The 26,964-nt window shown below is 40.1% G+C and overlaps 2 protein-coding genes and 1 long non-coding RNA gene across 3 annotated transcripts in view; all 3 read right to left on the bottom strand.

The window, feature by feature from the left end:
• The window catches only part of LOC145438202 (uncharacterized), a 132,302-nt gene that overhangs the window by 62,969 nt on the left and 42,369 nt on the right, over positions 1 to 26,964 (bottom strand). The window lies entirely within an intron of this gene.
• LOC145438199 (uncharacterized) lies at positions 1,753 to 23,315 on the bottom strand. The gene is made up of 5 exons (XM_080315583.1): positions 22,651 to 23,315; positions 20,907 to 20,954; positions 15,154 to 15,255; positions 5,793 to 6,037; positions 1,753 to 2,558 (listed from the first exon to the last, which is right to left on the bottom strand). The coding sequence occupies exons 1-5, from the start codon at positions 22,847 to 22,849 to the stop codon at positions 2,367 to 2,369; spliced, it is 786 nt and encodes a 261-aa protein (XP_080171709.1). The 5' UTR covers positions 22,850 to 23,315; the 3' UTR covers positions 1,753 to 2,366.
• LOC145438226 (uncharacterized) lies at positions 9,291 to 10,496 on the bottom strand. Its single transcript, XR_013914888.1, has 2 exons — positions 10,304 to 10,496; positions 9,291 to 9,481 (listed from the first exon to the last, which is right to left on the bottom strand). It is a non-coding gene; the product is annotated as an uncharacterized LOC145438226 (long non-coding RNA).

The raw sequence follows: 26,964 nt of genomic DNA on the forward strand, positions 1-26,964 counted from the left end.
TTATATACTGTCAGATCTTTATCCATTCTTTGCCCGCGTGATCAGACTAACGAATAGAGCTGATGTAGGGGGGGGGGGGGGTCTTCGGAAATTGGGCAGAGAATTAATGATGATGCATATTCCGGTTTATATAAGTCACCATGTTGCATGTTGTTATTTTTGACGTCCCATCAGGATTGTAGGCATGGTCGAAATATATATTGGAATCGCCCAAACGTAGCAGAAAAACCTTTTTTCGTGAAACGCACACGATTCTGTCTTGGTATATCTTCGTGGGGTGCATCATTTCCCTCTGCGTTTTGGTTATGTATGGTGTGGCGCAGAATACACTATTATATTAAAAACGAAAAATCACCCTGAATCACACCAAGCGTGAAGATATTTCAAGTTTGATTAAAATCTCTCAAATATTTAGTAACCAATTCGTTCATTCAAATTGCATATTGACGACCGTCAACACTCGCTAATTTAATTATGTGTAGAGGGCCGCATAATTATTATGACACGGCTGCATGCGACCGTACCCCTGCATGATTCCACCTCTGTCCTGGTGAAATATGGATGAACAAGGCTTTAACGTATTAGAGATTCTAAATAATAATCAGCGCTCCAGGTTCCCGGACCATCACCTAACACAGTGTTGCCCATACTGGACCCATTACCAATGAATGATGAATCAATGAGGATAGGTATTTGCTCATGACATCACAAGAGTAATGTAATTTGCAAGGTGCGTACGGCTGATATGAACATTGCACTATATTGCACAGCCGGTCAATATGTTCCGAGGTATAAACTTGCCTGTCTATTGTGATAGCCAGTCCTTGGTCCATTTCAATAGTGGGTCTGGTACACTCCAGTACACCCCATCTCAGTGGTGCACCCGTTTATAATTTTGGTACACCCCAGGGTGTACGAAACACGCGGTTGAAGAGCCCTGTAATAGTCGATTCACTATGCTCGCAAAGTTACCCGCATTCACACAGGTCACAATACTTATGATAACGATTCAAAAGGGTTTCTGACACGTTTGGATCGCAGCCTTCACTACCCAACAAATTGTTAGATATAATGACTGACTATAATAAATCAGTATAATATGAAAAATTATCCACCCGACAATGAAACACTAGGGAAGAACTAAATGTATATATGTAGGCCTACGTATGGTACGTATAGATCTGGATGCCGTTTGAACCTTGTCAGTTCGTTGATGAAACGATGTCCCTATTGGAAAACGTGACACAATCTATGAGTTATTGAACAATGAAGATGCAGACAGTTTTGAATTGCAAGTTGAAGGGGAATGGAACTTAGAATAAGGCACATTGAGCTAAATGCAACCTGGGTCGCGCGTGGCGGGTACATGATGTAACAATTAAAACGCATGCGCATTGACTACATGAAAATACCTAAATCTCAAAATTAGGGGCCTGTATCACAGATTACGAAATATGCTGTTTACTACTTCGACGTGCAGAGATCATCTACTTCCTTATCGCGAATCATCTATACTGCTTAGTCGCTGGATTGATCAATCCACACATTGATCATAAATCCAGATTTAATCACTGGACTTATTGGCCATTTCATTCACCTTTCATGGACCCCTTCGGTAGTAGTCTGCGGACCCCCGAAGGATTCACGGACCCTAATTAAGGAATTCTGCTCTTCATACACTAGTTTTGTCGCTTCATACAAACTCCTGTCAAAAATCTTTCATAAAAATCTATATTTTCAAGCTGCCTTATTTTTGGCATTTTAAAATCTTTATTTTTGACAATTTGAGAACACGACGTACCACCAGAATAGTCACAATTCGATTATTGGCCTGCACAAGATGCCTGCAATCGATGATGGTGAAGATGGGTGTTTCATCGCTAATCATATGTAAGGGTTGAGTGAGTGTCTTGACCTCTGGGCCATTGAGACTGGCTCAGGAATCCCTTGTGGTTCTCGTTATGAAGCACAGGTAAAAAAAGAGTACACTATAAGCAGGCAAGCATGACCATATCACAACACTATTTTTTACAATCCAGAGACCATATAAAGAAGAGCCAGTAGATCACAGAACAAAGGAATATAAAGCACAGCGCTCGAGTAAATAATGATCGGCACTAATTACTAGTCCTATACCAACGTAGAATCACGAACATGACACATATACTACATATTCACTGGACGTGACAAATGCTCGAAATTGACTCGATAATTATATTTATGAATTCGCTCAAAAACATTAGGACAGAGCTATAGGCTTCAAACCTTATTAGTAAGTCTACAATAGCGACAAGCACACAAAATGTCATCTGCATTTCGTGTAAATCCTAATACCACCGTAGTATACATGGATAATTGGATATACATTATGTCCAAACAAAATAACAAGCGACTGCAAGCACGGTATAGTTCGGCGATACGTTTAACATTCCTTCAAATTTAGATCCTTTTTTGTCCGTATAAAGAGTAAGGTGGGTCCTTTCATTTTCTTTTTTCGGATATCCGCCGTCTGGATACCATTTGATATAATGATGCTGATTTGAGTTGCTTGACGGGTCCTAAAAATAATGACAAAGATCTATGGCGCTTCGTGACAATAAAGCAATGTTTGGATTAATATTCCTTTATCATACGCAGGCTATATTGCATGAATATGGCTTGCGACCTGGCGTGTTAACGCATGTCATTGCATCGTTAATGTTATATATAGCGTATCGGTAACGATGGAGACCTAGTGTTGAAAATTAGCGGATTCAGCTCAGCGCTGCTTTAAAAATGACTGAAGTCACAACATGGCATTACCGATTCAATGGAGTCTGTGCCGTCATGGACTATGATCCAGTGTTGGTATCAAGTCACTACCTTCGAGTCACGAGTCATCTCGAGTCATTTCACATTTTGACTCGAGTCAAGTCAAGTCAATCAATTTTCAAAGGTGACTCGAGTCAAGTCAAGTCACTCGTTTTTTGGAGGTGACTCGAGTCAAGTCAAGTCAAGTCACGAGTCAAGTCACGATTCAAGTCAAATTGAATTTTCGAAGTATGAGTGATGATGAAAATCATTACATTTTGCTAACTGGATTAAGGATAGATGAATTGGCCATCTATCATGAATCAAATAACGAATATAAAGTAAAATAGACATGCAAGACGATGTTGCAGCACTCACGCAAACGTAGAACTGCTAATAAAATACGCGAGTAATTGTATAGTTACCTGCTACAGTCTGATGATTTTATCGGCCAATATAGAGGATCAAATACGAATCCTCTAGAAATTGAAGAAATTGATGTGGTAAAATACACTGTCCAACTACACACCCGTGAGAATATAAACGCGTAAACTATATTCGTTCGATTTATATCAAACAATATGGTTGGTAAAGGTGAGCGCATCCGCAATGTTAGCACTGAGCCGTCCAAGAATCAAAGATACACGTTGCTATTGCTACTGCGATAACGTAAGCTGTGATTGTTTCGTTGGCGGTCAAATTATTTGTGATGTGACAATGGAGACTTACAAACGTACAATCACCGAATAACTGGTTGCTTTCACTAGTAACACCGGCGTATCGAGAAAAATTCGAACATACATAAGATATGGTTATTTAATCGGCACAGCTCACTTAATGACTTGAAATTGACTCGTGGATTTTGCTCATATTTTTGTTCATATAATAAAAAAAATATATTAATCTTATCGAATTATCCGTATGCTACATAAAGCTTTTCATCCGACACTGAAGAGACTTAGTGGTACGTATGGAGTCACGAATGCACAAGATGAAATGAGAGGGGATAGGGCGGCTTTTGTACCCCCAGCTATGACAACCTCCGGCCAACAGCAACGAAAATAATTTCGATTATACAATAACTGAAAGTTAATGCGGAAATATCCAAGTATTCCGGCTGGGTCATAATGGATTGAGGAGCTGGCCCAGCACATTAATCTTCGGGGTCGGTATAAAAATGTCCGGCCTTGAAATCATTGTACATAATGTAAGAGTCACTTAAATTGGCGGTATCATTGGATTTAATGTTATTACATCGCAACTTGAAAAGGTACAAGACATATACTAGGTAGGCCTACATTGTATTACTAGCATATAAAAAAATTTCTCCACTTCTCTGTAGTATCCCATTCATCAAAGAATTGTTTGAAGCCGGCCCAGAATGGGTATAGTATTCCCCGCCAGAGTGGAATTAAACCCCCAATCACACAGTGAATGCGGGGATTGGATCATTGGGTTCCGCGACTTGAGTGGAGCAGAGGATGTACGCAAAAGTTATACAATATTACCGGGCCGTAACTTTCGCACCCCTAACCTACAATTGGGAGAGCTCTAAGTTGCTAGTAATTATTTCGTTGGTTGGTTGTCTGTTTCCCAGATCGACATTTAAATATGGACACTGAACAGTAATAAAAGAAAATTGCGTATATTTTAGAGAAATGGCCATATCGGCGGCGATTAGCCTACCACACATTGAAATACACTATGACTTGAAGAGGTGGGCCACAGAACATTTTCAAACCGGAAAATGGGCCACAGCCAAAAATGGCTGAGAACCCCTGGTCTATAGCTTACTTTCCTATTGCTACAGTTTGACACAAACCTTTCCGTGTAAATCACAATACATTTTTCTGAAATGTTGAGGGGTGTATAGTGAATTGATATTGCCACGTTACATGTTTAGGCGACGAATAATAGTATTCCTTGGGAATTCTAGTCTCGTGTAACAATTTTGTCATGTTGCATCAGTAGTCCCTAAAGTGTGCGTCAGCGCCCCCTTTGCGCGTTAGCGAACTGAAATGATACGGCATCTACAAACCGAGCGATGGATGACTCAGAAAAAGGAAGAAGAGGGGGTTATGCATCATTGAAACCTGTTCGGAAAATCCGCGAATTAAGAGCTCTACAACAAAAATATGAATACGAGGTCACATAGTTCGATGTCGTACAATGTGAATTCCATTGGAAATGGTGGCCGACGCCACCCGTAGACGTTGATTGTTAAGCGATTTATAAACCAACCAACCTATCAATTAATCCCCAGAAAGCATTATTAGCCATCGAAGTCTATTGAGCGCAGGTCCCGAACGCCTGTACAATGATGATGACATTAAAAGTGCTAGGTAGGCTACTATAATGAAATACGATCGTTTTCTAAGGGAAATTACCTTTTATTGCAATCCTTGATTGCGTGTATCCGGAACTTTATACAGAGTTTTGATTGACACAACGTATCGTGATGCCAATGTATTGGATTGGCGTAAAAAGGCCGGAAGCACCAAAGTAGTTTTCGTGTGCGATTAGCAAAACAACTTATTGTCGGATTTGTATGGTCAAAGTGCAGTGACAAATTATATCGATGAATCATCAGTTGGCTGCGTGACTCCTCGAACCCGAGGTTTTGAATTCGCTCTCACAGTTTGGGTGGAAATATGAAAATATCTGATCGTAAGGAAAACGATTTCAGATTTCCACCCAAACTGCAGCGAGGCGTCCACTGGTACAATTTGGATTTCCGATGCTAATGTCAGTAACTTTGTGGCTCTATGAGCCTATAGGTTGTGACAGGTTACTATGGAGTCAATTTTCGGACGGAATTTCGTGATAATTTTTGTCGGTGAACTGTCTCGTTTATTTTTCGGGTACTAGCGAGTTCAGTATCATTCAGATTCAAATGTTTGTTATGTTTCTCTTGATCCGATTATATATCGGGTTCACTTTTCACCTGCACTCTAAAGAAGATTCCCTAAATTGTTACCAGCGCACTGAACATACAAACTAACCCCTGGATCAATGGTGCCGTTTATCCATGCAGCCGCGTACGTTCCACGGCCATCCCCCTTCCAATGCGTCCTTAGCATTGCCATGATCAGGTTATAATATTTTTGATTTTTTACTTCCGCCACGTAGGATTTGCGTTCGTTGCATTTCTTAACACCATCGCCGTAAGTCATATTTCTTTCACCGGTCGTCGATATCCAGAAACAACCACTGTCTGTCGAATTATTCTCGCATGGCGGTGGCGTCACTGAAAACATCAAACGTAGTAATAAATTTGATCGTCCTGCTATTTCCAGACACCCGTGCCCAGGGTTGAACTCAAAACAAATGGTGTTTAAAACACTTTTGTAAAACGTATTTCAAACAGTGCTGTAAAAAGTGCCTTTAAAAATCCTTTTTCGTCTTTAAAAGTTGTATAATAGTGCCATAATTGTGGAAATACTTTCGTCAAAACAAGAATAAATGGCCTACGGACGATTTGCATCCAATATAGACAACGTTTAGATAATGAAATAGTTAAAAACCTTGAAATTGTCGTTGGATCAACCGTTGTAGCACGTAGCAATAGATCATTGGTACGGAATGTATGCTCGGATGACGATGACCGCCGACCGCCAAAATTCTGCATCGCGATGTTGATATTTTTGTACGTTTATGGCAGGGGTCGGAAGCGCTTTTCGTCAATGGAGCCTTATTCACCCCAATCGTCAGTTCACTGTGGCGTAACAACTAAAGATTCGTGACGTCACGGATGAAAAACATGATTTAAACAAGGGTCCTGTTTTAATTAATTTTGTTTTGAATAGATTTTCGTTTTGTATGCAACCCCACCCGTACCACGGATCTCAGCTCGTGGAGGTGGCCAGGATTAAATTGAGGGAGGTTTTCTATATAACATTGAGATCTGAGGACCATGCTGTAAGTCTGTAAGTTGGCATTTCAGGAACGATATTAATAGGTAATATCGGTCTTGTGTAAAATGACCATACAGAATTACCACGATCACATGAGAATAGCGAGTACCCTGAGTGCAAGATTTGGCAAGAAGACAACTAAAAAATAAAATGAAAAACGGCTACGAACCAACGTCATGTCAACGTTCAGCCCTTGCAGACTGGGTAAAGGTCCACCCCTTTTGTTTCATTTTCACATTCCCAAATTCTATTATATGTGTGAGAGAGTAGACGTTCCACCGCCATTGACTGGGGAGGCCTCGTCGCTACGTCCCTATGTTCACAGGTGTCGTTACAAAAAAAAATCCCTGAAAATTACCTGGGACTGAAAAATAGGAAGCCTAAAAAAGATCGAACACTGCTAAATCTGGCATTGGGCCAATGGATTGCCAGATTGAGAGATCCTACTTGGTCGTTTCGACATTCTTCTATCTGTTCATTACATCGCATTGTACATTGTGCGTCCTGGGTGGGTAAAAATGGTAGATTCATCGACATCCATCCACAGTCATAATCTGTAGTCCTTGTTTTTTGTTATACGTCGACCTTATTAAGCACATTTTTAAGCGGCATCCCTGCGCACTGCGCAGTTCAATTGGCACGCTGGTATGCCTCGGCACACCTGTTGAGAACCGAAGTACTATAGACTTTCTGATTGATAAAATGCATGTCTACCGGATGTTTTGTGAGACCTACGATACTACAGAAGTGGCAAGTTATCATTCGTTACCATCCGTCGCTTATCATAATACGCATCGATGTAGATGACATCTCCAATACTTCGCATATGCTCCCTAAACTTCATGAAACCGTTGTGGCCGTGAAGGTAGCAACGGTGAATGAAATAACACACCCTGGCATGCCCTTTTCAGAGTCATCGACGGTCTCATATCAATTAAAATGCGCGTCTTCGCAATATACACTCAAATTAATTAGGGTTTTCATGCCACTTCGATGTTTGAACTTCGCTTACGAATGGCACAAAGTTAAACTTTGAGGACGGAGATCATAACGTTGGATTGAATAAAAAGTCGATCATCGCATTCATCAGGATTTAACAACCCAGGTTTATTGAAACCGGATGACCCCATCGCATAGAGTCGAATTTTAATCTCATGATTTTTAAACCGGGACAAAATGTACATTGCACTGCGTAAAGCATACTTGGACAAATAGATAATTCTAGTTGTCTAATTTAATGAATTGAAGCGAAATGCCAGTAATCTAATTCTAATCCAATTTTTTAAGTGTTTCTTTGCTCTAATTCTAATTCTAATCTAATTTGTGAAATGTTCTTATGCTCTAATTCTAATTATAATCTAATTTGTGAAATGTTCTTTTGCTCTAATTTTAATTCTAATCTAATTTATTGTTTTCCTGAAGATGCCTCTTCGTCCTAGGCATTTTTCAGCGAGTTAACAAGAATAACACTGTCGCGCAGGGAAATCCAGTGCGAAGCTGCCATCGCATTACTTGCACCGTACAGTCATAGCAGTTACTGTGATGAATAACAGCCATGCGGGCATAGTACCTTGCGGTCTGCTAACAACTTTCTAGTTTCGATTTCAAACAGAACGGCAGAAAAGAAAGAGATAGCACTTTCATGCCCTCAACTACACCAGAAAAAAGAGGATGACTGCTTCAGATCTAACCAAAGAAAATATATTAGAGGATGAAGTTGAAATATATTTTGCAGCAGAGAGTGAGAGCATAGACGGTGATGTTTCGAATTACTTGAAAGGAGAAAATCGTTACCCTCGTCTCAAGGCTGCTGCCCGTATTTGGGCTAGCTACAGGACTATCTCATCCTAAAGATTGAACTTGTGGGGAAGCCGAAGGCCTTTTTCCAAGCGTCTCGGTCTTGATAGTGTCTGGGCCACTGCACGTCAAGCCAATATGCCTTTATTCACATCAGCTGAGTCTTCATCTATAGATGATGTTGCCATCATCGAAGCCGTTTCAGTTAGTGAGGAATAGTATTCTTGGGCACAGGTGAATAGCTTATTCTGAAACAACAACAATAACAATTTAAAACTGAAATCAATTTCAGCCTTTCAGAATACTTTATTCCTCGTTTTTCCAAAATCACAAATCACATCGCCGGCCACAAAATATGACCTCGCGGGCCACGTGTTGGTGATCCCTGGTATACACTGTTAAAAATATTCTATGCCAAATTACTGGTCTGGTCCTGGCAGCAGTTTTACGACTCTTAGACCGGTAAATTTGAAAAATATTTTCCCGTAAATAATATTGACCGTAATTTATTTTTACAAAGACTGACTGTTAAAATTTTTACGGAAAATTCCCGTTACCTGACGTAACGGAAAACGGCTGTAATACCAAGTTACTGGTCTGGTCCAGTGCAGCAGTTTTACGCTAATGAGACCAGTAAATTCGAAATAACTCTCCCCGTAATATGATTTTACATATACTGACAGTAGGAAATTTTACGGAAAATTTCCGTAACTAAATTTAACAGAAATCTGCTGTAATATCAATATACTCGTCTGGTCCCTTGCAGCAGTTTTACGTTCCTGAGACCAGTAAATTTGAATCAGGTTTATTTGGTGCGGGAACACGTAAAAAAAGTAAGTGTGGATAATGACGAAAATCCAGTCTTTCTTGTGGAGATCATCAGTCAGCAACTGCCTGAATGAAGAGGGCTTCATCAAAACTTCAGCAGCAGTTGAAGGACTGCACTTTTGGCCATGCTCTTTTGTAGGTTCTTCTATAATCTGAACAAAGATTATGCAGTCATCAACACAGTTACAATTTGGAAACTTTGAGACGCTATAGTATGACATACTGCGACTTTTCATATTCTTGTTAATTTCTCGAATAATGATGGCCTAGGATAGCAGTGTCGAACATAAGGCCCGCAATTCTGCAATTCTGAGTAGTTTGAAAAACCCTTGTATTACCCAGCACATATTCTAACAAATGTTGAGAAAATACTTCCTGCAAGGCCACAAATGTCAAGATCATAGACCGACTGTTATATGCAGGTCGCATGGAGTATATAATAGTTATAAAAAGACAATTCAAATATATTTGGTCGCACTGCTGTATCACTTCTACTCAAAGGCCCCAGACAGACAGAGAAACCCGAATGACGATTAATAATGAGCCAAATTCTAACGTCTGCGTTTACAATTAAATCACTTGTGTTCCTCAAAGCGCATACGATGAGTTAACGGCAGATTACGAATAAAACAAAGGGAGCATACAAATATGTCAGCTTATTCCGTCGTTAGAGTCAGTGTTTTTGCAGTTGAATTCAAAAGATCAATCTTTGAATTTTTGCCAAAATTCCGTTGTTTGCGAGTAATAGTGCTGCTAGAATATATCTATATGATATGATCGTAAATGTTATGTAATATACCGAAATGTAAACAGGATTGATAATAAACTATTCAAGCGAAAAGTAAGGGCGGGCGTTTTGATGTACCGTAACATTTTGGAATGATTTGACTGATCCGGCCCGCGAGCGGTTTGAACGTTTGAATCCAGCCAGCGAAGCAAGTTGAGTTTGATGCCCCTGGTCTAGGACTTCGTACCTGAATCATCTTTTCCAGCGTGATTGCAAACTTTTCTGGCAATATTCCTTTGCATCGCACGTCCAATGTATTTCGCACGGCACCGTGCTAGAAGCGAGAGGCGAAATGATCCCTTTCTATCACATAAGCATTCGACGTCATGATTCATAATGCCATAACGCTTCCATTTTCATGTAGTTCAATGTCAGAAAATGTAATACATTCTTATAAGCCATAGCTTCTGTTCACCATTAAACTGTAACGAAAATACATACGTCTTCAGAAACAGGACTGAGAATAACTTGCCAGGTTTGAGCTCGGATACTGCTATACCTACAATATCTGCTATCAACACCTGCAATATTCTAAAGCTAGAGTTAAGCTGTGGCTTCGAAACCCTCAATATCTTACAGCAACGCATCTTGTTATTATCCAATACGAAAACATCGCGTCGATACAATATCTATCTCGGAACATTCAGCCGCACGTGCTCAGGCTCAGATATATGTCTGACGTCTGACGCCGCTATGTCTGGAATATGTATGACGTCACAATGTACTGTTCGCTCGAGCAGCTACGAATTCATGATCAGACAATTCATAAGGCCATTCGCAGGAAAAAGGTAAAGGAAAGGACGTATACTACTCTCGTCGCAATGGCAAATGAGCATGGCGGCTAAACACCAACTCCAGTGTTTCGATATATAGTTTGCATCATACATTCGTTATGGAGTCTACAATGGTGGCAGAACTGGTCCAACATATAATTACACAAAAGATCATACCAGCAGTAAAACTACATAACATACCAAATTCGCTTGGCATGCTACTATTGCATTGCTAGACCTTGATGTCTCAAAGGATACGGTAATATTTATAAAGCGATATAAACGATGGTATCTGCAATGCCCAAATGTTCGGATACCATTCACCGATTAGCATTCAGCACGGCCATCGATGTCATAATTTGCTTGATCATTGAAACATGATGTAATGACGAAAATCACATATATATGTCCATAAGACCGTAAGCGTGTAAAATGATCAAATTGTAAGTGTAATAGCAATGTTGCAAATAATGATTGTCCAGTAAATCGCTTTTACGAATGCAAAAGTAAATCCGGGATACTTAGTATCCAGTAAATTGCTTTTACAAATCCAAAAGTAAATCTGAAATACTGGTTATCCCGTAAATTGCTTCTACGAATTTAATCTGTAATTTTTTTACCCTGTAAAAACAAGTAAATTTACTTTTGACGTGCCCGTATATTAATTTAACGGGCATTTACCGTCAATATAACTGACGGGACAAATTTACCGGTATTATTTGGGTAAATCTACGAATATTTCTAAGAGTGTAGTGCAAAACGATCCAAGCTTGGTGTACAGACGTTAACCATTCTCAAGGTTATGGGAATGCACTAGGATTTGATATGCAGTGATTTTTGCTTTATTTATTTCGCACGCATTCAATGTCCAAGCTTTTTCGAATTCAGTAATTCTAATTTTATTCTTATTTGGAAATAAACTGTGTAGCTCTAATTCTAATTCTAAACTAATTTCGAAAAAATTGTGTAGCTCTAATTCTAATTCTAATCTAATTTGAAAAATACTGTAAAGCTCCAATTCTGATTCTAATTCTAATCTAATTTGAAAACTACTGTGTAGCTCTAATTCTAATTCTAATCCAATTTGAAAATACCGTGTAGCTCTAATTCTAATGTTAATCTAATTCGGAAAAGCTGAAAATTCTCTAGTTGTCCAAGGCTGGCGTAAAGTTCTTGCGGGGAGGTATTGTCGATAATGACCGTGACGGTTGGGTCCTACGCAATGGCTCTACGTTGCGATCAGACAATCAATAATATACCCGCCATTGCAGCGCGATATAAATATAATAATACACAATCCATTTCTTCGCTGTACCGCACTGATTACACGCTGCTTTCATTTCGCGATGATGAATAATTTTATGTATAAGACTCGCAGTTTCTTTTATCAGCAGCTCGTGGTTTCATTCCACAACCTGACAATGCACAGCTAATAACGCATTTTCGCAATGTAATGCAGCATACATCCCAACACCACTTGATTAACAGTTTACCACGTTGGGATAATCATCGCGCGTAACCTTATCCAGCTTTATGCGTACGGATTAGCAATATTTATCACACGATTAGCGTTCTTCCGGTACAGCCCTCCAGACGACTCAATCCGACCCGTGTTGCAGACCAAATGAGAATACCAACCCAAGAGCAATCACCAGAGCTTATATTAGAGATGGCTCAATAACCCCGTAAATTCACAACATACATGTTCAAAAATTCACTCTTGTATGTAAGAAATATTCCGAGAATTTCCAGTGCGACGTCATATTGACAGAAAATGTGTTCATACCCAACTTTAAAACCCGCTAGCAAGCGCTAAAGAGTGTTCGGATTTTCAGCATGGAAAATATAGTAACGGTAGACCAGGCTTTCAGCTCGAAGGCCGCACTCAACATCGGAATCCATTGGCGGGCCGCATTATAGTAGCCTATATATTCGGAATTATATCCCACGAAGCAAGCTTTTATTTGATTATACACTAAACAAAGACCATATAGTAAACCGAAGACAATTTAAAAATTTCATTTGATGGACGCACTTACGTCGGATACAATAAAGAGATTTTATAAGCTGGAAAATGGGCCATCCTCATTCAAGGCGTCAAAATTAGGCACGGAAGTGGGTTGTGCCGATTCGTAACAAATGATAAAAAATTGAATATTGGAGCAGCGATCGGCTCATAGACAATGTTCCCTCCGATTTTTCACTAGTCTGCGAGCACTCACCAACTCACTGCGCGTCCCCTTGGACAGCATTGCGTAACGATTAAAAAAAGAAAAGGTCACCACTTCAGCTTTCTTGTGCGCGGCACACATCTTTCTGTGCGCGGCGACTTTGTCGGCAGTGCGCAGCCGCTAACGCGCGCAGCTTAGGTGGAGCATTACTCATCGATATATGCTGATTCTGCGATTGGTCAACTTCAGAACGGAAAGTACTGACAGCGTCATAACCAGAATGGCACCTCTAAATAAGTTTCAAAGAAAGGATTACCGTGGTAAACTTACCTCTCCACGTACTTTTGAGAGGACGACATACACGACATATTATATTGTTGTCCCGAACATTTGATTAATTCGGTTGATTTATTTTGCACCTCGTAGTTTGAAAAATTGTGCTTGTAATTATAATTATTATTATTATTATTACAAATATGAGTGGTGCTTTTCGCGATTTATGGCCTTGTGCGCCACGGTCCTCAGGAAATTCAAATCAACCAGTAACTAAATGAACTTATTACAACTTATCACAAACTCGGCGACGGCGGTGGACAATTGCGATGACGAGAGTAGGTTGCGTATGGTGAACGGCATATGTAACTGATTGCAATAGGTTATTAAAAAACGATCGATGAAAGTCGTATTTAATGCATGATATTAAAAAGTTAGGATGATTGGAAGGAAATGTTGTTTCAAATTGCGGCAACAGAGCCTTTTTGGTTTGGACATCTTATTGTAATGAATGAGTTGAGACTGAAGTTATGAATGATTTGCACCTACACGGCGCATAGAGGACGAATCTACAACTCTCTCATGAACTGTTTTACCAAGAACAGCACTGAAAGTCGAAGTTCTTATCTAAAATCACAATTGTGATCCAAACTAAGTCATTTTCGTTTTGATTTTCTTGGATGTTTAGCAACCGAAACGTTTTTAAATGTGTTCGCCTCGAGGAATATTTATCAATATTTATATTACGTTACTTGATGCCTTCGCGGGCCGCACGCCTAACTTCTAACGGTTTTCACATTTTTGATGATACGCATAATCATGCAAAACTAATCGCCACCATACGATTATTATCGAATCAGAACTGTAGAGTCATTTTTGTCTCGATTCGTTGAACGTCTGATGTCGCATCCCAAATGGCTGATGTGGCTCCCTAACCACGCTAGTAGGAAAGAGGGTGTTTTTTTGGTTTGATGTTCATGGTGTTTCGACTACATTAGTCATTTTACATCAGGCTGATACTCTTTATTTTTCATCCCGCATTTATTTACCGACTCGTAGAACGGCCAACTTTTATGCTTTTCATAGGACACCGCTTACGCGGATCACGTGGCGAGGAGGGACCTAGATAAATCTTAGGCGGCAAGAATTTCGGGTGGACCTCGGTGGGACTCGCAACCGCAGCCCATTGGTGCTGGAGCTGTGGATCATACCACCACGCTATCTCGCCACCGGAGAGAGGGTGTATTTGGCACAGCCTCGACTTCAAACGTTAGAACCTTGAAGTCATTTCGTATCAGGCATAATATGTCACGTCTTAGGGTATAAACTTTGTTTGCATACCTTCTTTGCGAAACTGAATTCTGTTGAATGGTTGACAAATAATATTCAGTAAATTAGAGTAAGTTGAAATGGAATCAAGTTGTTTGATAAGTGTAATTAAACCCAACAAAGGTTATCGTTATGAAGAAGCATTGCCAGCTACGCCCCAAAATGTTATACATTGAAAACATAGAACCACATTTGGCGCATTTCCTTTTGACAGTCTTTAAAAGTAGGAGAATGTGAAGCGGAATGTTGCTAGTTAAGGGGGCGCCAAGGAGTGAGGTTATCAACCACCCTCTACATAGCATACAACTGCAAGAAGAGAAAAATCGTTATGTTCGAATAGCCCCTACCGGATTCCGTCGGGAATCGATACAGGGAAAAGCATACGCGGCTGTCGTAAATAACCAGAAACTTTGAGCACCCTGAAATCGATGACAGCAAGACAGGCAGAGTAGTATAATATTCGTAGTTAAATTGAGTAGTGCATCGATCACCTTGTTCTAATTGTTCCGTAGCTGGACGGGTTTCAAAAGATTTTGTGATTCCAGTAGCTTTCGTTGATAAGGATGATGAAAGGGGGTCTTCGCTTGCGCCATCTACGAAAAGAAAAAAAGCGCTTTTAATGCCAAACATGCGATATTTTCCCACTTGATACTACATCCCACAGTCTTTGCTTATTGGTTGAGATCTCGTCATTTCGATTTGAGACTCCCTCGGATTCGCATGAATCATGGATTCCTTGATGGGTCGGTGGCTTGGGTACCATTGAAACGTTTACAATATGTGAAATTATATATACCTGAATATTTATTGCTGTTTCACGCCATCCCGATATAATTTTAATAGTGTTTCCCACATTTGTTCACATGCCCTGTCGTTGACGAGTTTGGATTGTTCCCCAGTAGTAAATTAATTAAAAGTGAAAAGAATTTCTATTGTTTATTTAAGATGATACCCGCGTGAAAATGTCACTTCGAATAGACTTATCTCCTCGCTTTGAACAAGTTATTGATAACGAACAACGAACAATGTTCGAGGAGTGCGTGTACAAGTTTTTCAGGCCACACCGAAAGGCTGCATCAACTCAAAAAACAGGTTGACGAGAATTGATGCTACTCCCACGCATGCGCAAAAATTATGATAGACATGTAACAATAGAGTGGACTGCCGACCGCAGCCAGACTGAATATTCGGACAGATATTTTCATTTTTGACCGAGTCGGATCGGAGCCGGAATAGTACTTTTTGGTACAGTCAATATCGTTATAGAGGCTATTGATGGGGATGACAGTTTTAAGTGTCAACATCACATCATTAGCTGTCAATCTAAATCATTGTTCAAAACAAACCTGTTCGTATATATTGTCATATTTCTTTTTTTGCAATATTCAATGTAACCTGAACTGGTGCCGTATGATCTACAGTATTGTAGTTTACTAGAAATACGTACTCGTAGTTAATTAATATTGGCGTTTGGACTTTGGTTTCGGATTGGAGTCGACCACGAAATATCTCAGAACCCCCTTATGAATCCGCTGTGCCAGTACGTTTGGTATTGTTCTCACAATGTCATCCACCAGATGTTTACCCCGTGTGATTTTAATCCGTGCTTGTGATGGTTCGAAAACTAAATAAACATCTATGAAATCGTTGGTGTCGATATCCGATTGAATGCGGTGAGCGTTGAGCATATATTGCGTGAAAAACAATTTCGTGCAGGCCAATTTCCTTCATATGTCATTGTACTTCATTCAAGCTCATCATGTTTATATATGTTCATCATTTTTTGTTGTACAGGTGTTAATAAATCTGTGGGAAATATGCTTCGTTGGCTAGAAATTATTTTCGTTAAGATTGATTGATAAGAAAACCCAATTAACATCTATGAAAATCGTTCGTGTCGATTTCCGATAGAATGCGGTGAGCGTTGAGCATATATTGCGTGAAAAAACAATTCAATTCATAACAACCATTACCCGTTCTGTCACGTCACGTTTTTGAGAAAATACCTATATGTCGATTATTACTATTCTCTCGCGATACCCAGGGAGACTTTACCTACTTGAATTACATATTCATGTAGATATGTTTTCATATTACTTTCACTTCTGAACAGTATTTTGGATGAACTATTTACCTTTGAAATTTGGGTTTTGAAAAGTGGAAAGTAGTTTTGCACCACTCTCACGGGTTAAATTATCATTAGAACTGCGTAAAATATCCTATGAATCAGTGCTTTTCCGCCTGTGCGATGGTACGCACTTGTACGAATGAAAAGATTTGAAGTGCTAATAACGAACGTGGTGCGAATGAAAATCCCGATGAAAGCGTATGAAAATCGAAAATAATTGTTACTTTTTCTGACGAGGAATAATTCAAATAAGCCAGGGAATTATATATATCACTGAAATGAACTTAATATAGAATTCAAGAGCAGTTGTTCCCTAACTTTTGTAGTTGCCACGCAATTCTAAAAAAAATTGTTTGACTTGCGATACATCGCTAATCGTAGATTTGACAATAGCTTTGTCTCTTACCAGCCGCACTGAATTAATATTTGCGCACTATAATTATTACATAATCAAAGGCTTTGTTCGAGTGCAGATGTAGTGGCAGGAATACAGTGTATCAGCACGTCAGAGGCAGATATCAGACTTGGACAACTACACAATTCTAGTTGTCTAATTTCACTAAATTAAAGCGAAATGCCAGTAATCTAATTCTAATCTGATTTGTGAAATGTCCGTATTCTCTAATTCTAGTTCTAATCAAATTGTTGTTTTCCTGAAAATGCCTCTTAATCCGAGGTATATTGCACTATTGCAGTGAGTTGAAAAGAATATCCCTCTTGCGCAGGAAAATCCAGTGCCAAGCCGCCATCGCCTTACTTACACCATGCAGTCATAGTAGATATTATGACGAATAATAGCCTGCTAGAGTAGCTGCTAGTTGCTTTATTGCTAAAAATCTCACCTCTTGTTAAAAATCTTATTAATAGTTGGATATGCGATAATTTTTCAATGTTCTCAGAATGGTGTCGTGGGCCGTATGTTTGACACCCCTGGTATAAAGCATGTCCGCTTTATTGTGAAGGAAACCGCCTATGCCTTGTTTTTATAGTGGGAACGCAAACGCGCTTATGCAAGTGGCGAACGAATTCCTAGTTTCAGAAGGGATACCTCATCATTGAATACAAAGACAAAGCGTAACAATGACACTATAATCCAGGGGTGGGCAAACTTTTGAGCTCGCGGGCCGCATTCGACATCTGAATCCATTCACGGGCCGCACTATATAAAATTGGGACTATACACCAAAACGCAGTAGTGGTGTTTGATTATATCATATAGTGATGACATGGAGATAATATATATGCTTATTCAATGCAAACCAAACATTACTTTGATGATATCTGACAAGCGTGAGAAACAGTGGCGAGATTTCATAGGTTGATCGACCGCAATAACCAATTTGTCGGAAGTCCCGATTCTTAGAACAGGATTGAAATTTAAATCTGTGAGCAGCGATCTGTTCATAGATTTACCAATTCCACTTTTGGTACAGTTCCAGGACACACAATGCAGACAGCATCATAACTATGTTAGCTTCAAACACGCTTCTACTATGTGTAGATAAAATATATATCCCCTATTTGTACGCATACAGAGAACGAATCTACCCAAGACACGCGCGAATCGTTATTACAGAAATAATTAAAACCGGACTGGCCAATCTGAAATCACACTCGTGATCCGAATTATGTCAATGTCACTTAGAATTCATGTGATGTTTACCAGATGAAACGTTTTAAACTACATGGGTCTTGAGATTGGGCTGTCGCGCCAGAAATTGAACATAAAAGTAAAATAGGAAGTATTGACCCTATAATCAAATGTAAATCGCGCGGAGCGCGAAAATAATTTCAGTTGAGCTTAGCTTCGCGCTCCCTTCAGATGCTTTCACGACCTCTAAGGAGGGTGCGCCCCTCCGTTTGACAACCACTGTCTTAGAATTATTATGGTGAAGTATATCAAGAAAAAGGTTAATCAAGTCCCTGCATTAATTCGATTTTTAGTATGCATTTTATCAATATTTTTGATAAGTTTCTTTAGACTCTCGCGGGCCGCACAGAACGATGTCGAGGGCCGCATGCAGCCCGCGGGCCGTAGTTTGCCCACCCCTGCTATAATCTGTGTGATCTTATTAGGCTCAGGTTGCAGTATATAGTTAAATAGTGAATGTTTACGGGTAAATACAGTAATTTTTTTAGGGGTATAATTATCTTCTGACAAAGAGCCATTCTGACAAAACTAATGTGATATTCGTAATCAGCAACCTCAAAAACCCCAGAAACTGTTCTCAGATATTCTGCCTAAAAATTGTTTTTCATTTTGTTGACCAGTCTAATCCAAAGAATAAGACATTACAGCGGAGCATTTTAACGATTTTCCAGATTTTGGACAACCCTTATGAACAATGCTTGTTTCCCGATACCGTATGGGGCTGATACTGTTTGTACGGCAATGTGATAATCTGAAACACTATGGTAAAAATGATAGTCTCTTCAATATAACATAATTATTAACAAGTGAATACATGCTGGATCATGCGATTTAGTATGACAAGGAAACACGGCGCGTTATTTAAATGTTTATGTTTTTGAATTTGTAGGCCTCAGCTGATGCCTTTTCTCTTATTCTGTTATTTATTACACGACAAGTTTATGTAGTTGTGAAATGCATGCGATGGTGTGACGCAAATGGCTTTAATGTGAAAAGCGTCACTGTTTCAGCAATAATATTACTAAAAATACATAATTTTGACTCGGTACCCTATAAATTGGTTATAGGAGAGGGTTGCAAACCATCAATGTACGCTTATCGCAAATTAAAAATGTCGTGCATTTAAAATATCATGAAGAAGAAGTTTCAATGACATCAACCTGACTGAATTAATGATGCTTTGTAATGACTCATGTTTGATATAGGATTGCGAATCGTATAAAACTACAAAAAAAAGATTTTATTGCGTAAAAATTACCAGTGGAAGAGTGTGTAGTCTAAAATATAACGAGTCGAGTACCTATTATAATTAGGAAAAACCTACTGAGTAGCGTACTTCGAATTAGTATAAATAAAGTTACTCATCGCCTCTGTATAGTAATACAAACTAATACGCTTCTGAGTTGATTAATTAAATATATTTCAGTGTTTTGAAAAATTTATTGACTAATTAAATAAGCTTCGTCGTAAAACGTCAATCACATAGTTGAAATGACTATTTTCAAAATATGTTTCGTAACAACACACCAGTAATCCATACACCATATACCATAAACCAGTGGTGTTTGGACTTTTTTAGACACGCCCCGTTAATGATGGTGACAAATTTGGTGCACCCCTTATCGTGATATCAAATAAAATTAAAAAGAGGAACTAGAATGTTTGGAATCCCAACACATCATTTGATGGCATGGAAGGTTATTACTGCTATGGTAGCACGTAGCATATACATATTTTAAATATTTTAATATTCATGAATTGGGCAGGGCTCAAACGATGCTGACCATAAACTAAATCAAAAACCAATGGCGCGGGCTGCACGTTATTCAAACTTAGCACTTCTTCACGGGACTAACAATATTTGTCTTCAGGTCGCAGGTGTTCGGCAGGAGAATAATTCGATTGATTACTTTTGGGCTGCCATTAAAATAGGCTTCGTAAGAGTGGCATTCTACAAAATGTGCCGTAATTGAGTATATTCTCGAAGTGGCTATATCGACATTCCAAGCCACTTCGATTAAAATCCTTGCCTCCTAAATTCAAAAGGTGCATTAAAGAAGGCGAATGACGTGACTTTATAACCAAATATCTTATTTATCCATATCGTAAAACTCTTTCTACCCACTTCGCACATAGATGCTTGAAAGGCAGATCATGAAAGCATCAGCTAACCCCTACACACATTTACCAGCTAACCTTAATTCAGAGGCGTCATCTGATCGGTGCAAGGTCTGGTATGAGTTACAATCTATCATTTGGGTATGGATGAAAATCGCAATATATTTAGGATTATTGCTGTTGTTAAAACTTGTAAGTTTCAGCGCAAATTAAACTCATTCCGCGGTTATTAACTTCATTTCTCTCAGGCAACTTGGCTCCCCCTTCAGATGCTCTCACGCCCGCGGGATGAGAGCCACTGCGCTAAACAAAGATATTTAGGATACCCTATATTTCAATATTCTTACAATTGTTCTCCTGAGAGGATGCTATTCTTTCTTCGATTCTCATCAGACCTAAAAATGAAATTGTTTCCGCTTAGCCGACATGCTATAGGGGATACGCAGGAAACAAGTTTAAAACTGGAATGCGATCGCTGCAGAATTTCCTAGCTTGGTATACGCGACACGGGGCGGCGCCGCTACAATGGCAAATCTTTACTCGGAGGTCGTATAAGACGTTAGATGTGTCTAAATCAGTTGTTCTCAACCTTTTTTGCACACGCCCTCCTTTATGATAGTGAAAGATTCCACGCCCCCTTATCGTCATATCACAAAATCCAACCGGGATGCTAGCAAGCCCACCAGATTGTTACATGTCATGAAAGGTTATGGCTATTGATTAGAGAATTAATAAATGTGAAATTAGGTATATATACAGAGAAACACGCTTGAACTGAAGGTAAATCGCGGAGAGCGCAAAATAGTTATTCAGTTGACCGCTTTTTCGCGCCCCCTTCAGATGCTTTCACGCCCCCCAGGTTGAGAACCACTGGTCTTAATGAAAGTGACGCGATATCGCTGCCTGATCAATGGCTTCCACATCGTCAAAATAAGTGTTTGGTGGGTTGTCGCGCACCAAGGGATATATTACAAGGCAGTGGGTGTAACATAGGGCGCATGAGCTGCATTCGGCCCGCCACAGGATTTTATCCGGCCCACGAAGCAATTCTGATTAGCCTTGAAAATGCTGGCTGGGTACTGTCCAGCAAATTTCTGACAACAATTGTGAAATACTTCCACAAAATAATCCCTGAAAACAGCAAATGTTGACCATGTTCAATTGTTCATAGGCGACATTATAACCACCAGACGACATACTGTTGCGATTTCACTCTAGTTACGCTTCGGAGCAAGTCGGTGTTATTTACACCAAATTCCGAGATGACAAAAAATTTCAGACTGAGTCCAGAGTTTTATGGAAAATGGAAAAAAAAATCGAAAACGCCGATGCGTAAACATTAAATGCAGGTTGAATTGATAATATCCATCATCAAGAATCCGTGGTCACACTGCTGTGGTCAGAGATGAGCGGATAAAAAACTTCTTTGTCCTAATCCAATCCAAGTCCAAAGTTTCAAATCATAATCATGAGATTTGTATTTTCCAATCCTAATCCCAATCTGATATATAGAGAGATATGATATTCTTTTTCGCCTGCGCCATCGAGATGCTTTGACGGCGGAGTCGCGATACGGCCGTGGGGTCATCTAGTCTGCGCCCCCGTTTTTTTTCTCCTCCATGCTATTCGTGATTGCTGAGCGCCTAGCAAGATAGCTACGGATACCAATTTTCGAGTCTTTGCTGGTATGACCTGGCCGGGGATCGAACCCACGACCTACCGATCGAGAAGCCGGACGCACAACTATTTCACTATCTCGCTCGGTAAACTAAGGATTACTCTGAGAAAGCCTACATCTTAGGCTTATAATTATGAGAGAAATTAAACGCGCAATGATTGCCAAAGTACATGAAGTAAAATGGATAGGACGAAAAACTTTGTCGCCAATCGCCACAAGACATCAATCTCCCCGAAAATCGGTTTCGCGAAAACTCAATATGGATGGCCTCAAAATGCTCAGCGTAGATAATACCCGGCATAATAGCGATATGTTATACCTTGTCAGCTGGCGGTTAGAATTGCAAACAATGACTATGTATGGAATCACACAAATAATAATATTAATATCTGATACATAATAGTCCTACTTACGACTCTCGATCATTTGTGTCCACGCCATGATTGCAGCTAGCATCGCGATGATGATGGTTCCGAAAATGATGAGTATAATCGACGTTGGATTACTGCATAATCTGTTTACGCAATTCTCATTTCTCTCGGTTGAGGCAACAGAACCCTTTTGACGAGCATTGGCTGTTTCATATAGCTCATATTCATTATTTTCAGTCATCGTTACTCGAATTTATGATCTAAAACTGGTGCTTCTGAACAAACGGTACAGACTACTTTGTCAGTCAAATTCCACCACCATTATGATATACCGATATAATAGGTACGGTAAGTGCTGCATCATTTCGTGAATCTCGCAATGCAAAAAATGTCATCAAGCATACTCGATAATATCCGCGATTCGTTCGCATCTCCATCGAGGCACATCGCAGCTGCCTTCAATCGCTGCAGTGTCCTTCCAAATATCGATCGTTATCACTACAAATCAAGTATTCACGAGTTCTAGTTTTATAAATTGGTGACCTAACACAGAGGTGGAGGTTAAAATGATATTCAACGTGATTCAACATAAGAAATGAAATGATTAAGTTCTTTAAAGCGACATGTAGGCAGTTCAGTTATACAAGCGAGAATGTTTATTCATCGCAAATATTGCTGAAATGCTACGAAGAGCTGCAATATTCTGTTACATCCAGTGTTGGGATGACTCGAGTCAGACTCGAGTCAACTTTTTCGTGTGACTTGACTTGGCTCGAGTCACTTTGCAGAAATGACTTGACTTGACTTGACTTGGCGCTTCAAAAATGCGGATTGACTCGTGACTCGGAGCAAAATTTACGAGTCAATTTCAAGTCATCAAGTATAAACGGTATCAAATAAATCACTGTATTTTGTGTATGTTCTTATTGTTCGCGATTCGCTTGTGTCAGTTGTGAAAGTAACCAGGCATTCACTGAATGTACGTTTGAATGATCCTCCATTATTGCATCACAAATACATTGATTACAAGCGAAATGACCACAGGTTACGTTGTCGTAGTAGTAGCAGTAGTAGAAGAATAAGAAGAATAAGAATATAATAGTAACGTGTGCTAACATTGCCCAGTGATCACCTTTACCAACCCTCTTTTATGATTTAAATCTCGCTAATATAGTTGATGCGTTTGTTTTCTCACGGATGTGTAGATGGTAGTATATTGCACCATATCAATTTGTTACAACTTCTCGAGGCTTCGTGTTCGATACTATTGGCTGATATTAAAAGACTGTAGCATAGCTATACAGTTAGTCACGTAGTTTATTGGCGGTTCTACGTGTGCGTGATAGACACAGCGCCTTCTTGCAAGCATATAAAACTTTATATTCGTTATTTGATGCAAGATAAATGGCAAATTATTCTGCCTTTCTCACAGCAGGCAAAATGTAATGACTTTGAATCGTCCCTGATACTTCGAAAATTCAATTTGACTCGGATTGTGACTTGACTCGTGACTCGACTTGACTTGACTTGACTTGACTCGAGTCACATCCAAAAAACGAGTGACTTGACTTGACTCGAGTCACCTTCGGAAATCGATTGACTTGACTTGACTCGAGTCAAAATCTCCAATGACTCGAGATGACTCGTGACTCGAAGGTAGAGACTTGATCCCAACACTGGTTACATCAGGGTCAATAGTAAGGCATTATTTATTTCCTTAGAAACTTTTTTCCAGAATGAGATAATCTACACCAGTGGTTCTTAACCTTGCCTCCAGCGCCCCCCAGGGGGCGCTGGCGATCTTGAAGGGGGGCGGAAACGCTCAGGGGGCGATATGGGGGGCGCTGGGCTCAGGGGGGCGGTATGGGGGGCGCTGGATAAAAATTGCTTCACAGTAGATGATGTGGTGATATGACATATCCCTAATGAGTATTCAGAGCAAATTAACACCGAAAACTTCGTTACATATAGCCTTCAAAATACATATAGGTTTAATTGTCCATGGGCACCTAAATGACTGACACCGAATGTTCCTGTCTTGGCAATCTGAACCCCAGAAGACGAATTCCATCTGGCAGGGAAAAATTATATGTCAGTGAAGAAATACCAATCTGAAATCGTGTGCGTCTTTTAGTTTAGTACGATTGGGCGACAGGGATATTCCTGTTGGGCGATATCCCCGTTGAGCGATTCTGTAATTTTTGATATTGCAGACAGGGGGTCACGAAATAACATTATGCAACGAAGTCATGCCAATGGGTTCGCCCGAATATGTTTAATTATTAGTAACGGGCCCTACAGTTTCCAAGACACCTCACAATGTTCGATTTAAGTTTTGATGAGTCTGCGCACACTCAACAACTCACTGCGCTGACCCTTGGACAACAGTGCGTAACGACTAAAAAAAGGTAATAACTCCGGATTTGTTGTGAGCAACGTAGATTTTCTGTGCGCAGAGACCGTGTCAGCACTGCGCACGTGCGCAGCTTAGAGGGAACATTGCACCTCACTCAGCTCTACCGGTAAATGTGTTTACGTGAGCAGAGAGAGGATACAAATTGATCTCAATTTACATGCAATTCCCGATGATATTGACCAATTCAATCATTAATTAGTGAAATTTTTCGCACTTCGCGCGAATAGGCGAGAGTAGCTGCCTCAGTAAATGGACACCCAATGTATAGATACCTAATGGGCTATCAGCAAATAGCGGACAGCCTAATGGGGGTCTGGGAGTGAAGTCCCCCGGAAGTTTGGTTTATCACCCGATGGCGGCCCAGGACCAACGTTTTTTGTCTTTTGGTGGGGCTGACGAAGTGCTGTTACGGCCCTAGTAACGAATAATTGTACCTGCGGGCACGCCCGAATATGTTTAATTATCAATTACGTGCCCTTTATTTTCCTATACAACAGCTCACTCAGTGCTACTGGTAAATCTGATTACGTGGGCTGAGAGGATAAAAAGTTCATGGCGACTTATGTATGTAATTACCACCTATTCATTCATGCATTATGGAAAATTTTGGTACCTAGGGCGACCAGCCCACACAAACTTTGCTGACCATCAAAATCACGATATGGGGTTCGTGGGAGCGAAGCCCTCAGAAGTTCGGTTTATCACGCTAAGGGTGCGCAAGGCAATCGTTTTTAGGGGGGTTACGAAGTGCTGTTACGGCCCTCCCTCTTACTCATTGTCTTTATTACATTCCTTACAATATGAAGTTGGGGGGGGGGGGGGCGCTGGAGCACGATAATTTTTGAAAGGGGGCGCTGGAAGAAAAAAGGTTAAGAACCACTGATCTACACCAAAGAAAAGCGTGGTAGACATTCTCCCGAACAGACCATCGCTTATGCTTATACCGATACCTGAGACGGTACTTTTCCGCATCAAAATGTATATGACTTTTCGACAACTTTAGCCCTTTGTAACCGGCCGGCCTACTGACCAAAATTTTACTGGATCCACAAAAAAACGATTAAATGTCATCCATATGGCTTAGATCGACGCCCAATATATTGCCGTAAACCTGAAATAGCCGCCTAGCGGTCTGAGATACTCTCACGGCTCAGACGCCAGAGGGAATAGCGTTGTGGGAGAAAATGTTCTCGATTTCTTGAAAATAAAATACAATTTTGTTCTTCTATATCTCCTGACGTCATACCTAGCCCCTCTCTTGGTATATGACCACCTGATTGCCTTCCGCATGAATCTCTATGTTCCAACGAGACATTACACGCTACTATAGCGCTTCATAGCCCAGCGCTACGATCTTGGAAAGGTTGAGATGATAAGCACAATCACGCGGCTGTCGCCGATGAGTAATCGATTACGTAATCTCGTATTCTCGCTGAAGCCAACGCGCTTCCAGCTCTACATAACATAGTAACTGGGTTGGCAACTTTTCCTGTAGTATATATCTCCATGCTTTTGAAGTGTTATCAATCCCAGTTGCTTGCTATATGTAACTTGCAACTGCAAGGGATCCGTAAGTATACGCATATTGCCTTATTCGACACTGCCCAGTGCCCATATACGCTCGGGAAGTCGTTTCACGTGATGCATTATTGCTTCATTTCACATCAATTTGAACTGTGTTTTACACGGCTAATGTTCCATGAATAATCAACAGTACTCATAGAAGCCAACAGTAACTTCGTGTGCCATCTAAAACAGATATATAACTGCCTCTATTAATGATGTTGTTATCACAGGCTCGGGTACCAAAATAGCCTAACTCGCACGCTTATTCGTGTAGTGTTAGGGCTGGTGTCGGCTTTCTTATACAATACTAAGCTCCATGATAGGGATATTGATGAATATACCAGGATAATGGCTAACCATATGTACAATTTGCT

This window comes from Botryllus schlosseri, chromosome 4 (genome assembly GCF_051294905.1).
Source record: "Botryllus schlosseri isolate E-star chromosome 4, Bs_hap1, whole genome shotgun sequence".
Taxonomy (NCBI): Eukaryota; Metazoa; Chordata; class Ascidiacea; order Stolidobranchia; family Styelidae; genus Botryllus; species Botryllus schlosseri.